The following is a 16,399-nucleotide window of genomic DNA, read 5'->3' on the forward strand; positions in this document are numbered from 1 at the left end:
GCAAATAGTAATTAAATTTTTTAACGTTTTAACAATATTAAATTTGATTGATCAATATTAAATTAAAATGTTTTTATCACAAACCTGCTTCACATATCGCAGAGAATTTCGGATTTCTAGCACAATACTAGATAGCTTGAAAAATATCAACCATAGTTCGAAACGATTCACCACTAAGCCGACTATCGTTCTGTGGATGTCCGATTACACGAACTGTTTGTTAATACTCAATTTGATTGCTAACCGACTCGTCGATCGAAATACTCGCGATATCAATAACCGCGATACCACATCGGCTCGATAGCTCAAAGTATAGCAGCTCGGTAAACTATCAGTCACCACATTGAGTCCTGGATTTTGATCAAAATTTGATCTGAATTTTAAGACTATGAACAATCACAATTCACCATAACGAAATGTTATAAATTATGTAATAACGAATATGTTATAAATTAGTATAAATGCAACTTTTATTATCTTTTCGTTCTTTTAATAAATTTTATATTTAATTAAATATATTTATTATTATCGGTAAATATTGATAGTCTTTAAATTTTCTTAATAATTAATAATTTCTTAATTCTTAATAATTTAAAAAATTTATCTGTATATAATATTTTTTTCTCATTATATTATTATATTATTTTCATTATTTATATTTTCTCATTAAATTATTTAAAAAACTACCATCGAGAATGATAAAATAATATATACTGTATATTTATATCTCTTTAATAATCAAGTATAAATTTTTCTATCGTTTACTTTTTTCAAACTGAACTCTCGTGATTATTAAATATTAGATTTTTTTTCAATTGTATCTGACAGAATTATTCGCTCTGTACATAACTGTCTGACTTAAGATCATTGTAACCGACGGTTTGCCGTGCACTGTCAAGCATAAAAGACGAGTACCGTTAAAGTGCCGAGTGGCAGAGCGAGAAAAGCGTGTCGTTTCCGAAACGGCCATAAGTTTTCCTTCCCCATGGGGAAGTCGGCCACGGTCCATTGCCTGGCACTATTCGCTCGGAAGCTACCCGGTACATAAGACGACGGTTTTCTTTAATTGCTCCCTGCGAAGTAGATCTGGCAGCCGATCCTCTCATAAAAGTTAGGAAAATGCCTTGCGGCAAATTATCTCCTGATGAAGAAAGAGATTCATGTTGAATTTAGCAATTTAAACGTATTACTAATAATTAAACATATTAAAATAAATATTAACAAATATGGTCTCTAAAGAAATTAAATTATTTAGTTCGAATGTATTTGTAAATAACGTAATTAATAAATACCTTAATGTAAGCAAAAAAGAAAACAAACAAATTCTTAATAAAATATCTGTAAACTTGATGAGGTAAATTATTAGATATTATCAATTTTTCAAAAAAAAGATGTAATAATATGTTGCAATATTAAAGATCAAAAATATAAATTATATTAAAAATTTTTTTCTATTGGTTGGAAAATAAAATTAGCGACTAAAAAAAGTACCCTAAGCGCATCAGAGTGAAATTTACGAGAAGGCAATATGGGTTTTCTTAAAGATCAATCGTATTTTTCTGAGAAAGAATATTTCTTTAGAGTTTCTTGCACGTCTGATGGCGACGGATGATAATTCGTCCATTAATTCCGTCTCCTTCACTTGCAAGGAAGATGTCGGCGACGTTGAACTTTCGTTAACCTTTTCACGTCGCTCTCATATCCGCGTTGTTCGTCCATCACGTCTGAAGAGACTCTAGTGACACTTATTTCAGCAAATGTAGATACCTCAAGCTATACAGACTTCTGCCGCTTCCAACGAAAACGTCGACTGCGTCTACTTTAATACGCGATTCGAGGGTTCATTAATTTTCTTCTGCTCTCCCTTCGTCTCCTCTTCTTCGGTGACAAAGAATTCCCCTCCCCCCGTGATATTGCACATGGATACACTGGGTGTCTTGCGAATTGAGCGGCGTCTTATTCCATGCAAACAGGGAGAGATCCCGCTGCAGTCGATACATCAATCTTAACACTTACGGAAAAGTCGACCGTGGTGTGTCTGTATAATGCACTCTTGTATATCGAAGCGAGCGGAGAAATAAGGATACTTCGAGTGATGTATGATATTTTAACGTAGAATATACTTTTCAGGATATCATACTTTGAATATTATCAGACAATGTTATGTATGTCTCATCAGTTATCTATCTATACATTTTAATACTTCGTATTTTTTTATAGCAGATGTTTCGTTCGTCGTAAACTATCGACGAGTAACATGATCGATAGCAACCAACAATTTTTATAACTATTACAAAGATCAATTTCTCATAGATCACGTTATATAATATAGATTCTATATGTCAAGAAAGACCTTAGAGGGAACTCGCGTCAATGACCGTGATGTCACCCTCTCTCTTTCTCCCTCTATCTTTCTCTTTCTCTCTCTGGAGTCCATGAAATGAAAGTGTTTCAGGATATTAAACCGTCAGGAACCCGTAAGACGTTATTAAACCGTAAAGGACAAAATTACTTTGTTCCAGAAAGAGGTACATGCATAATTCTGTCCTTAAATTCTACATAAAATCCCTTCAATCAATTATACTCTAAAATGTCATGTTAAATTTATTCAAGTTTATTTCATGTAATATTAAAAATTCTACAATATGTCCCTATATGTTACATAAATTTTAAATTTCAATTATTTAGCTCACTATTTTTAGCAGTAAAAAACGTTGCACTATAATAAAAAGATCAATACTATTTAATAACTTCCAAACTCCGACATCAAATCTTGGCGTCGACCGGTTTTAATAACGATGCAAGCGGATAAGACCGTCCCGAAGGGCTCTGATTCATAACGATACGCGTGTTCGGGGCGAGAAACTTCTCGTAGAAATATTGCGGAGCTCGGGGAAACAAGTCGCGTACCGGAGCGCAGCCGGCCGTCCGGAAAGGCGAAACAGATTTCCTTTACTGCCCTTCTGCCCCAGCGACGATGAGGACTGTTACGATCGAAGGGACCGGGCTCGGAAACTGTATTCGAAACGCGTCGAAAAACGATTTATTCAAGAGGTGGAGAGACAGGGACAGAGAAAGAGAGAAAGAGAAAGGGAGGAGGAAGAAGAAGGAGAGGGTGTGGAGGCATTTTTTTTTTTTGAACACCCGCGACGCTCGCTCGCAATTGGCCTAAGTCAAAACCGCGTCCATTACGCATTTCTGTGCCAAGAGGAAGATTCTACTCGCAGATCGCTTTTTCTCCTGCCGCATTTCCCTTCTCCTTCACCCCGTCGCGAGCTTCACGTTGTAGTCGTCGACATCACAAACTCGTCGTCTCCTTCCTCGCGGTACTTTTACACCGCAGGGCACAGATGCCTGTAATATTACATCCTCCGGTCCCTTTTATGGATATTGCTACGTTGCCTCTGCACCGTACATCCACGCTTCGTATCTGTGTGAATTATTATACGTGAGCAATGTATACATATGTACGCGCTTGCGCGTATATCCATATAACGTCGACCAGACCGAGCCTTCCTTATTATTACCTCGAAGTCTGTTGTGAATTTCAGAGTGTCATGTTTCAGTTGCAAAGTTTAAGCTTCATTTCAGAGTCGTTTATGTCGCCTCTCAATCAAGAAATCGGAAAATTTACACGGTATAATAAAAACGAAGTTATGTAATATCATAAAAAGCAGTTCCATCCATTTTTCATACATTTATAAATATCGAACGACATAAATGGCTTATGATTTACCTATGTACGTAACTATAATTATTATAATAATATATTGAAAAAAAATATCTTTCGTATTAATGTCTGCTCCCTTTTTCTCTAAAATCTAAAGAAATATTTATTATCTAAAATAAAAGTAAAATAAAAGTTGAAAAGAGCTTTTCAAATTTTATAATGTAAGAATAAAATATATATATTGATATTATAGAAAATTCACTTCCACTTATAATATTATATATTAAATGCAGTAAAGCAGCGTAATTTCTTATTTAACACACAATTATCAATTTTCCTCCTTACTTTATCATAGCATCTTAATACCAGCGTAAGCTGACGAAACCAAGGACTTATTCAGGCTTCACACGCGTCTCATAAATATTAAATACCTCCCTTAATTCGGATTCTTACAAAATCTCACTATCGCGCTCATTTTCGCGTTTCTGTTAAGAATTTGGTATACATGGTAATGTGCAGAATTATCTAAATTTCTATAACGGGTGCGCATTATCATCGTTCCATGCAAATATTCCGATGTAGCTTCTCTCTCTTTCCTGCTGAATACGCTTCGTCGAATTTCATTATCGAACATCTACTACGGTTAAGTCGGTTTCCCGAGACTTCGCAAATTACGGAAATCAAGAGAGCTTTGGTAAGTGTAGAGGATACTCTCGCTTCCTGCTTTCGCGCGCGCCTCTTGTTCCTTCGTCGCACGCTCAACTGACTTAGACTGTATCTCCCGTCTAATACGATATCGGATATAGTCGAAATCAATCGTTCAATGACTCGACGAAAGCTCGCGCGGAGCTCGTTCTTCGGGAGTTCTTGGTGCGAGATTCGCGGCCATTTTCCCGGCGCGGCATAAAGAAACGGTAAAAGGTTTCCGGCAGGAACAGATGTGAAAAGTCGCAGACGGCCGGGCGGAAATAAACTGCGGCATATGTCGTCGCGTCCCGTCCTTATCCTTTAACGTTCTTCCTTTGGCGTCCTTTACGACGTTCATGCCGGAGGTAGGAGCGCGCCGAGACGAGCTCGCGGCGGTAAAAGGCTAATTGGCAATTTACAAACGTGGGTGGGGTTATCTAAACACCGTATAAACGCGAACGACGGCCAACTGTATCAGTCCTGAGTGCATAAAGACGGACGCATAAAAAAATACACGTGTGGATAGTAAGAGCGACGACGAAAGGCAATTTCAGACGGACGGATGTACAATGTACAATGATGGATAGAAAGCTAGGTACTCGAAGAGCATTACTTGAATTAAATTCCCGTACATTCGTTCCGACCCTCTTTGCAGATTTCTCACCATAAATACGAAGGGAGTTTATTGTTAAATGTGTTAGCGTTTTAACGATATTCACATTACTTTTCTAGATAAATTTTTTCACCTCTTAGAGAAATTTTCCCTCCACTACGAGAAACGTATTTGTATCTGTGAAGTTTGATATTACATAAATTTTCATTATATTATATAAATAGTTTGGATTTAAAATCGATATCCGACTGAAATTTTCATACAATGCAATTACAATAGTCCTGCCAAGAATGTAACAACACAATTATTCGCAACGCTTGTAATTATATAGTGCGGGCGTTTCTCTTGAAAGTCCGAATTTGCTATCGTAACTTTTTACGTACATTCTCACAGATCGCTATTGGATTCCGATGCAACGACGCGAAGAAATCCTTAGTCTGTTTTTTCAATTTACCTAACCATTCCTCCCCCCATCATAGAACATACAATTTCAAATATCTCTGCGCGAAAAGCGACTTGAATGCATGCAACACACGCGAAATGCTCGTAGGACTTTAATTTTCTTTTCTTTATTTTATATATTTTACGAGTTAAGATTTTTTAAAATTAGTTTTATTATAAATATTTATTACATCTGTTTATTATGAGTGCATTTATTATGAGTACGCATATAATTAATATTGAACAATATTTCCATTACATAATATATTTTGACAGAGATAGTAATTTCTACACAAAGAATCAGATTCAATCTTATATCCTATTACGTCAGATATAATTCGCGAGCCATCAAACTTCGTCTAGCTTGTAATTTTATTTTTTTTATTTCACATTTCGCAATAGCACACGCGATCGCGACATTTATCGCCGTCGAAATGTCCAATTCGCAATAATTGATAGCTCGCAGTGTTTTCTTCGAAATTTCTTTTGTCCGAGTAACTATCCTTTTAACTGCCTTTCTCCGTTCGTTCTTTTACGATCGGACTGTTTTATTTGCACGGCTAAACAGCAACAATACGAAGATTACCCTGCCTGATTCGATCGTCTGATCCACGCGCCCGTATTTCCCCGCCGATCTCGTAATTGCCCTTTTACGCTGATCACTATTTACTGCTGTGTTTCGCATTACGTTGATTATTCGCATGTAAGCCCACGACCGACTGTCCCCGCCGCATACATATATACGGACGCGTGATAAAGCGCGATAGCGAAACGTAGGTATCTCCCGCGACATATCTTCCGACGTTTTATCGACGTCGTAATTTAGAACGAGGCGTCCCATGGATATCTCGAGCCCCGAGCTTCGACCGATTTACGGCCTCGAGTAGCGCGCACCTGCATCTCGAGCCTCATTCGTCCTGTTCTTGGCGAATATTATTTTTCCGCGAAATAATGGAATCAAATAAAGGGAGAGTGTGTTAGGGAGTTTACGCGAACTCGGGATAAAATTTTGTGCACGAGATGATACATTCTTCTGGGGAAGCGAAGAGCCTGGTTTTTATCTCTTTTTTTTATAATCAAAATGCATAAATATCGTCATATTATATCGCTAATATAATAAAATAAAAGACGGAGAAACGACTTATGTTTTATGGAAATCAGTATTCTTATAAATATTTTTTTCTGTATATATTATATAATGTATGCGACGTATTATACTCCATAAAAAGCACATATTTATATTGTAAAATAAAATACTAAATTTCTATCGCATTAATGCGAAGAATCTTCAACGCGCGACGACGTGATAAAAACAAGATTATGCCCGTGACAGATGCGAAATATTACATAAGGATAATCCATATAAAATCTGCGTTACCTTCTTCTGCGAGGTAAACGTTATGTAACAGTGATCGTTCTTTTATTCTCAGATTCGGAACAGTCGCCGGCCGTATACCTCAGGGACGATCCACTGTTTGGTACCCTTCAATTGCAGCAGCATAGCGAGCTCCGCGCGCCTACGGCAGAACGCGCAGCTTTCTACCTCGATGCAGCAGTCGCCGGCCGTCAACGGGAGGACGGCGACGCGCATATGCTCTACACGTTGCACGTGTACCAATACAGCGTCGCCGGCAAGGGCGGAGGTAAATAAATCTTCGTCTCGAATTCTCTTGAATCACCGTCCCGCTTTCCGTCCGATTCTTCATCGTTATTTCAGAGTTTCCGTATACCATACGTGATACCTCGTCATTCCCTCTCGTTCTTCTTGCTCTATGTTATGACATTCAAAAATAGCGCTGTTTCTCAACTGCACAGTTGCCGGTGGCAGAAGTCGACTGCATCTGATGGATCTGGGAAATTCGGACCGTGGCAAGTCTTCGGGTGGAATTCCCCTCTCTGGCCTGGGCAACATTCTTCTCGCGATCTTTAACGGCCAGAAGCACTTGCCGTACAAGGAACACAAATTGACACAACTGCTCAAGGAGTGCCTCGGCTCTCTGACCTGCCACGCGGCCATGATAGCGCACGTGTCTCCCAATGCCCAGCACTATACAGAGACGCTCACTACCGTTCAACTAGCGTCGAGAATCCATCGGATGCGACGTCGGAAGATTAAGTTCGTCGGCGGCGGCACGCAAGGTACCGGGAGCGGCGGCAGTTCCGGCGAGGAGGCGGCTCGGCAGAACAGCGAGTGCGATCCCAGCTCGAGTGATCTATCCGCCGACACGGTGATTTATGTCGGGCCGAGCGCCGACGATGCCACCGATGGCGAACACCCGCCCGTTTACATACCAAGCTTGAATTCGGGCGACAATCGTTGCGCGATGGGCCGCGTGCTTCGCGGTTCCGCCGCCGAGAGACCGAGCAAAGTCCCCGAGGAACGTAGTCCGGCACATAAATCCAAGACGGTGAAGACGCTGACGCAGACCGCGTCGAAGCAGACATCGCCGGCACATAGCGTGACCCCGAAAGCGAGCCCCGCCAGGAAGAATTCCTCGTCGAAAAGCGCGTCCTCAGCGTCCAAGATCAACGACTCGCCCAGTAGTAAGATCCCGATAGCGGCGCCGAGCGGCGGTTCCGACGAACAGTGGATAGATGGTCCGAGAATCTCCAAGTCGAAGGTCGCGGAAGCCAGACACATGCTGAAAGATTCGCATCATAAACGAGAGACATGGATCGACGGGCCAATGCAATTGACCAGCGCGCCAGCGCTGCAATTGCACACTCATCAGCATGCGTCTTCCGGTTACGGTTTCATGGACAGCCACAAGAAAAGCATGATTAGAAAGTGGGTGGAAAATCAATCGTCGCAGATACAGCGAGCGAAACACGTCGGGTCGCGGCTCGACTCCTCCAAGATGTCTTCATCCGGCCAGTCATCCGGCCAGTTTAAAGAACTGACACAGTTCAAAACCTGCAGCGGTATGGAGGATGACGATACGTCATTGTCCACGGAGAGTGATAGCTTGAAAGCGAACGAGATCGAGGATATAACCGAAAAATTGAGCGCCAAGCTGAATCTGCTTAACGTTAAATCCAATACGGATTCAGGGTTAGATTTGACAGCGAGTCCGGTGATGGATGACAATGTCGAAAAGGGGAAGCTCGATCTGCCAGATGACGAAGATGACGATGAAGAAATTGTCGTACCTCCACCGCTACCGTTGATCGAACCACTCAGTAACGGAGTAAGCCGAGAAGTCTCCATGGAAAGTCTGAATCTGTCGCATAAGGATATCGTTCTACCTTCGAGACATTCGTTGTCTTCGGAGGACGAAATTTTAGAGATTGTCGAGGAAGATTTGGAACCAGTACCTATGCAAGACTCGTGTTTACAAGTGACTGAAGAGGACATCGCGCTCTGTATGGGTGAAAATCTTCTGCTTGAGAGCGATCAAGAAGAACATCCTCTAAGAATTCTTAGCCAAGAAAATCTCACTGTAGTGTCAACTTTCACAGGTAAGTAAATTTTCGTTTATGCAAAATACTTAATTTTTTAAACGCTCATTATATATTTCATTATTAATGTATAATAAATAATTATAGTAACTCTTATTATGGTAACTCTTAATTTACAAAGATTGACTAATTTATTTTAATTATTTTTTTTAATTTTATTTATTTTAATAGCAAGATAAGGAGAATATTTATAATAATTTATTATAAATATTCTTTTTATCTTGCTATTTGAATCAAAATTTCCATAAAAATCTATATAATCATATTCAATTTCTATCTTATCGCAATTACTTTGTCATGAAAAATTGTCGTTCAATAAACTTTTGTAAAAATTTTTCGCTTCATTTCAAAATTGATTTTTTGATGCTAGAGACGACTAATAGACCATGAGATAGAATACAATAATTTACTTCTCTCAAAGACAGATACTCTGATATAATTACATGTCATTGGCGTCCCCTTTTTCAAACCAAAGCGGACAGCTGTCTTATAGTTCCGCTATTTTCCCTCGTCGTTCTTACCCAGCGACTTCTTACACGATAAACTTGAACGGACGAAAGGTACAAGATAGAAAAATAATTTCCAGACTCTATGTCGGTGATGTCAGACACGGAGAGATATAGACCGCATTATCCGCCGCCAGTTGGTGCCGGTGTTCTACCTAGGCCATACTTTGACCACGAGGACTTTCTCGAGCAAGAGACCAGGCACAAATTCGATCAGTTGGCCCGCCTCCATGAGCTCTACCAAAGCAAACTCGCTCTCGCCAACGTTTCCAACTCCGTGACTTACCAGAGAGAAAACTCTTCCACCGTCAACGTACGAGATGCTCCATGTAAGTTTTCGCGATTGGAGACTCAATCAATTTTGTCGACGGCAAAAAGAAAACCAGACAGATTTCTTTTACCGTTACATTGAATTCTCTCGAGAGATGGACGTTATTCGCTCTTTAGGATACACAGTTGTGTCATTTCTCGCTTACAATATTCGATCACCGCATCATAGAAGAAAACGCAATTTTCAAATCTGAGATCTAAATTCACGTAAACACAATAGTGCTTTATTTTGTAAATTTACTCTCATGTTTTCTCTATTAATCATTGAAAAAAAGTGAAACAAAATATAACAAAATTATGACAATCCAAATAAAAAATTAAAATCGCGATCTGCCGCTTGATTAAAAATAAAAAATCGTTTTCAAACGAATAATAGATGTTAATTAAGGCACTACAGCCAGCAATCTGCGGTCTACATCCAGTATAACATTAACGCAGGACAAATTCCAGCAGCGACCGTCTTCCGTCCGCCGTCTCGCTGTCAATCCTTGTCCCTTTCGGATGTCTTATTCAACGACAACGCAAGCAATCACGGCAGCATCTATAGTGAACCTGCATACATAGCCGGCAAGCCCGATCAAGAAAAAATCTGCGATAATTGTCGTCAGAGCATGTCTAGGCCTGCCACGGCCTCTTATTGGTATCCCAGTAGCGTTGCCCATCTCGCCAGTCCTAGAAGGTACTGTGGCAAGTTGGGCGACTGCAACATCTCGAGTCTGAGGCATCCGGATGGCGCTTCGAATCCCAATCTGAAGGAGGAGATCGAAAGGATACCCGGAAACGGAGCATCCGGTTCGGATCCCGAAGAGGAATATATAGAGGCGAAGAAGCTATTCACGGCTGCCGAAAGGTCCGAGAGAACGGTAACAGGAAAATCCGACATCGAAGAGGATCTGAAGATTCAAGGTACAGATGGAACAGCAGTAAAATCTAAATAAACGTTTTCAGATATTTTTTAATATCTTTATAACATACTTATAAAAATTTGCGTTGATTAAAAATCGATAGAAAGTTCAATCATAGCGTCTGATTCTTGACTTAAATAATAAAAATATTGAATTGCACGTTTGAATAAACTTTTACTTGAAAATTAATAAATTTACCAATATAAATAAACGCTTTTTTTATATTAAAAAAATAATAAATAACATTTATATATTTTATATTGTAGGCGGCACTTCCTTGCAATTGTCGATGCCGTCTCCGGCGCCTTCCTCCGGACGAATGCAACGCAAGATCCTTAGCCTCGGCTCCTCGTTTGGTCTCAACAAGGAGAGCTCCGATTCCGGTGCGGATACAACGCCACGAGCGGCTAAACTATCACCGGCCACACTATCCAGACATCGTGCTGAAAGCTCCGGTTATGACAGTATCGTTAGAGATAGCGAGACGAGCAGTATCACTAGCGACTCGTCCCGACAAACTGGCGCGTTACAGGAACATCAAGGTAATCGTTAAGTATCTTCCGAACATTCATTCTTAAAAAAGCATACGATATAATACCAAAATTGTTCATTTTACTAATGACACAGTTAAACAAAATAACCTAAACTAGAAATCAAAATATATAGAAAATAGAGAAATTTATTTATTTTTTTTTAATATAATAGTAGTTAGTCGATTTTTTTTAGTTCATTCACCTCGCATGGAAATTTCATCCCATCTCTCTCGTTATTTGCTCCACCCCCTAACGCTCAACTCTTTCTAAAACTATCTAACATCTGACTCCATTAAAGTACGCAAAGCACGAAGGTATTGTCGGAAGCGCCTTCAATATTGCTCGAAAGGATACGCAAGCCCTCTAAAACAATCCCGCCGTACGGTGATTCTCCTCAGGTGGCGCGCTGGGAGTTCTAACTTCGACGTTGTGCGGGTGTTTCAGCGGTGGAACAGCGGGCGGCAGGGTACGAGCTTCGGCGGTCGCGGGCCCACTGCCGGGCTCAACCGGGGCCGCCCGCGGCGTCGGCGATTCTCGCGTATACAGGCGAGGACGTAGACATCCTGGACAGGCGCGCGCGGGTGCGCTCGAATCCACGTGGAATGATGTCCAGGATACACAGCCTGCGCCTGCGCCAGCGCCTTCTTAGGCTGGAGCTACGCGACGCCAAAAGACGCCTAATGGTGCCCGACACTCGCTGGGACTATAATCGTAAGTATTGGTATTCAGATCAGCGACAAATTCGAATGTTATGTAAATACAAATATTTTTATTTCTTTCTCAATTGCCTGTTGTTCAAAACAATATGTCACGATTTTTTAATGTAATCCAACAATATTTATATTATAAATAAATAAATAAAAATCTTAAACAATTATGTGAATAATTGATTTCATTAATTTTTATATTAACATATATAATTTATATATATATATATATATATATATATATATATATATATATTCAAGTAAATTTTATTTAATAATAGATGTTATTATATTCGATTTTAATTTTTACATCTACACAAGTGTAGATATAAAACAACTTTACAATATAATAAATCATGATTAGTGACATGTACATATTATTACGATCATATTTGATTTTAAAAATAGTGTACGTAGAAGACAGCATGGACTGGCGAAATCCGTCATTTTTGGAAGCTCTGACGGTCGAGACATGTATTCTACAGAAAAGAGTGGAGGCTTGTAAGAGCCACGTTCTTCTGGTCACCTGCTTCGACTCCTGTCCTCAGCAGCCGACAACCGAGCAGCCGACAGCCGAGATTAACATCACCTAACGTAAACTTGGATCAGCACGCACGACCGCGTGTTGATCACCAATCCCGCCCATCCACCTACGAATTTAATCGTTGAAACGAGACGAGCGAGGTCGCCGAATAGAATGGAATAAATTAGCAGAGAATGGCGTCGATGTCGCTCGACTCCGTCCAGTAATTGTTAATGATATATTATGATATATCATCGTCATCGTCATCGTATGTCGTCGCTATTGTTAAGCCTAACGGTACTAGCAAGATTAAACGAGAAATAAAGAAACCTAAAAAGAGTCTTACACCGAAGTATCGCACACGTACACGCACACGCACGTGTCTTATCGAAGTTATATTATAGAGTTTTAACGAAAAATGTATTCGTGTTAGAGATTTCGCGATTGTTTCAGTTCCAACGATGTTTCTCAGGATACAGAATGAAGATATTAAGTAATTCTCGCATGTTATTATAGCGACACGAGTAAGTAAGTCAGTTTCGAGGACAATGCTCGTGTCGCGTTTATATTAGCATTTTATGTACATGAGAGTTGATACTTTTATTTTCACATTCTATTATTCAGAGTCATTTATTATCAAATATTATCGCTGCCATACTATCTGACTGATGCCATTAGTAAGTTATAAAAGATAGATTTCCGACCTAAAAAGACTGCTGGCCAACCGGCCAAACTGCGTATTCATCGGGAACAGCGACAAACAAAACAAGCGGATAAAACTGTCGCAGTAGACTAGAGATATTTATCTCAATCTAGAAACAATACGACACGCGTCCATATTCATAATCGAATCAATTGACCGCGGAAAGACAGTCGAATGAAGATCGAGAAAACCGATCATAAACGATCGCAAATTAGTTATAATGATACAATCTCGATTATTACAGTATCAACAACTGAGATCGTCTACACAATTTAGAGAGCATCGAATGATTAAATTTCTCTTTCTCTATCTATGATTCAGGAAGAGAGAAGAAATTCAGCGATGCTAGTTAATTTAGATTGTCGATGGAAATGGTCTCATAACAATAGAAGTTAATGTTAGAAATAAATGCAAATTTTTTTCATTAAAATATCGAGCTTCGATTTTGCGGGGAAGCCAAACGAAAGCAATGGGAAATCTGCCGTGAATGAACGAGCAACGCACTGCCAAAATAGTGCAAAAAGAAATCTTTTTATACCATTAACGATCGATCGATTAACGAAATGCGCCGTAATGTATTTAATACACGCACGTTAATTCATGGTATTATCGTAGCTTTAATCGTTATCAACAGTTACCGCACTTCGTAGGGTTCTGTAACTCACTTAGAAAGATGCGAAAGAGAGAAGCGGAAAAGAAGATAGAGCGAATGAGAGAAAGAAAGAAAGAAAGAACGCATGTAGCGAAAAGAAGAAGGAAAAGAGATGAGAATAATAATAAATCATAAATTTTTGTTAATTGTAAGAAACTTTCACGCGAGTGCTATTGAAACTTGTAGAAAAAAAAGAAGAGAGAAATAGGAGAAGGAGAGAGAGAGAAAGAAGAAAAAATGAGGAGTCTAACTCTCTCGTTTCCGATGTGAAAATGTTATGCGAAGGGAGGACGCGGAGAGGATATAAGCACAGGCGGGGATAAAGTCGGAAAGAATAAAAATAGATGGGATAAAAATAAATCGGCATGGGAGTAACGTATAGAGAAGGAAAGAGGAATGGCAGAAACTGAGGTATTCTAGTTTTCTGATGCGAATCATGATGGACCGATATCGATGGAAAAAAAACACGATTTTTTCGCGTCCTAAATTGTTATACCTTGAGATTTATGCATGATACACACGTATATGTATATGAATATATAAGCACACACGCATATAGATACATATACACACAATGCAAAACAATTATTGTACGTGAATACCGACGTGAAACACGTAAACGCGACTGATTATCACATGTGTATACATATATATACATATTTACATATTGCATTTAGCATTAAATGCGAACATCTCAAGAATTGAGTTTCAAAGTGTGAGATGTTTCTGATATAATTTTGAGGTCGCACCGGAAAGATCGCTACAAATAGAAAAATTTGATAGTCGCATTTAGCGTTAAACACGAAATGTAAATGCGAAGGCACAAACGTCATTTTCACAGATTCGTGGAACCAGATTAATCGCCATCCACAGATAGAAGGCAACAAAACCAAGTGATTCCTTCGTGTCGCCCTAATGTCGCGCTAATTAAAGAGATTTTACACGTTCATTTCTCCGTATCTCGCTCATCAACGATCAAAGATGAGTTTGTGGCTGAAATTATCGTCATTGCTTTATCTGTCGGTTCCTTTCTTCATTAATGTATTATGGATATTCAATATATATTGTTGAACAAATTGTTTATCGCAAGAAAATTATGATTTTTCATGTTGATCGATTACTCAAATGATTGCGATCATTTATGATAATTATTATATATAACGTTCCATTCGCTAATCTACCCAAAGAGATTATATTCAGAGAGCGAATCTTCATTTCCGTCTTTTCGAAAATCGCGGAAAATGTCTTTATACATAATTTGTCACGTGTAACGTTAAAATTCGTACGTATAATTGTTTACTTATCGTCGCGTGTCCGAATTCAATCTGAGTTAAAAACATTGCCAAGAGCGTATCAGTCCGTCTGCCGTGAATACAACAGTAATAATAACGAATTATAGTGATAGTAATTATTAATTGTAACTAGCAATCTACTTCCACTTTCCACCGGAAAACATGCGTCTCTGTACCATAGTACTTGTATGATATTTATATTTTATATGTACAAATTAGTCATGTAATTTCTTGTAATAAAGATCAATTTACAACGTGCATCCCGGAATCATTGTCTCTGCTCCAGATATCCTTATCAAATTTCAGTTGCCACATATGTAAACCACTAATTATTTTCATTATTTTAATTAGCTTTTATTTTGATTGCAAAAAAAAACGAGGAAAGATTATCTTCATGATCTTCTCATTTCTGACGATGTAATGCACTATAGAATAGTCTCAAATTCATTATTTTTCAATGTAATGTATGCCATTTCCAAAATAAGAGCGGCTCACATACCGTCATATACTAAACGAGCGCGAGAAGGAGAGCGACCCTGACGAATTCCTGAGACAATTTATTGGGACGTTCTAGGCCGCGACGCAATTCTAGGCGGAGTATGCGAATGTAGGTCCACCTCCGTTTATCTGTCGACGTTTATACTTTGTTTCACAACGCAAAACTGCACGCGATTTCGCGTAGAAAACGGCCACAAAGCTTCAGATAAATCGCATACCGTCTCAGAGAAATTGCTTGATCGAGCGTAATGATAGAAGACGAAAAATGTGAAGCTCTATTAAAAATCAATGCAATTTTTAAAGGTCAATTTATCTTAACTTAGCCGATGCATAACAAACTAACTATTTATTGCAATAGCATCATTTTTTTATAATGATAAAATAATTGCATTTGTTGCGATAAATAAATGACTATTTCTCACATGATTATATTTATAAAACATGAAGTTAACTGTATTAAAAACTCGAAATTACGATAAAATATAATGTAAGAAAAATTCTGATGGATATTTTAAAGACGAAAATAAATAAAATTCTACATGAAATCTATCGATTTTAAATGCAGGACGCGATGCAGTTTGAATACAAAGTAATGGCTCGAAAATCATTGCGTCAGCAATGTCAGCCAATTTAGCCGCGGGATGCATAACCTTGCAGCTCAATTATCTCAGTCACAGATAAAATACGATTATGGTCGCAATTAAATCCTTAAAATCCACACGATTACAATATGTATCACGTAATAGCGTAAATCTCGACATTTGAATAAATCGTCCGAAGATACAATTGAATGAATCATAATTTCACATGCGAAAAAATACGTGGCATGAATGCACCGCTATTGTAATTTAAATGATGATAATGTTTTTATCGTGCGTTT

The 16,399-nt window shown here is 38.8% G+C and overlaps 1 protein-coding gene across 4 annotated transcripts in view; it reads left to right on the forward strand.

Annotated features, from left to right (window-relative positions):
• Positions 1 to 15,278, forward strand: part of LOC105258023 — a 328,244-nt gene extending 312,966 nt beyond the window's left edge. Inside the window, exons 11-17 of one of the 4 annotated variants that reach the window (XR_003123324.1) lie at positions 6,842 to 7,054; positions 7,227 to 8,870; positions 9,457 to 9,705; positions 10,157 to 10,612; positions 10,878 to 11,159; positions 11,543 to 11,855; positions 12,260 to 12,443. Coding sequence is in view for 2 of the 4 variants with exons in the window: in XM_020029615.2 (XP_019885174.2) it covers positions 6,842 to 7,054; positions 7,227 to 8,870; positions 9,457 to 9,705; positions 10,157 to 10,612; positions 10,878 to 11,153; positions 11,589 to 11,855; positions 12,260 to 12,444 (3,290 nt within the window). In the remaining 2 variants the exon portion in view is untranslated. Of the gene's footprint in view, positions 1 to 6,841; positions 7,055 to 7,226; positions 8,871 to 9,456; positions 9,706 to 10,144; positions 10,613 to 10,877; positions 11,160 to 11,542; positions 11,856 to 12,259 lie in introns of those variants that run through there. The other 3 variants (XR_002192862.2, XM_020029615.2, XM_025412240.1) reach the window with 3 other exon arrangements.
• The last annotated feature ends 1,121 nt before the right edge of the window (positions 15,279 to 16,399 follow it).

This window comes from Camponotus floridanus, unplaced genomic scaffold (assembly GCF_003227725.1).
Source record: "Camponotus floridanus strain SB8 unplaced genomic scaffold, Cflo_v7.5 scaffold5, whole genome shotgun sequence".
Classification (NCBI taxonomy): Eukaryota; Metazoa; Arthropoda; class Insecta; order Hymenoptera; family Formicidae; genus Camponotus; species Camponotus floridanus.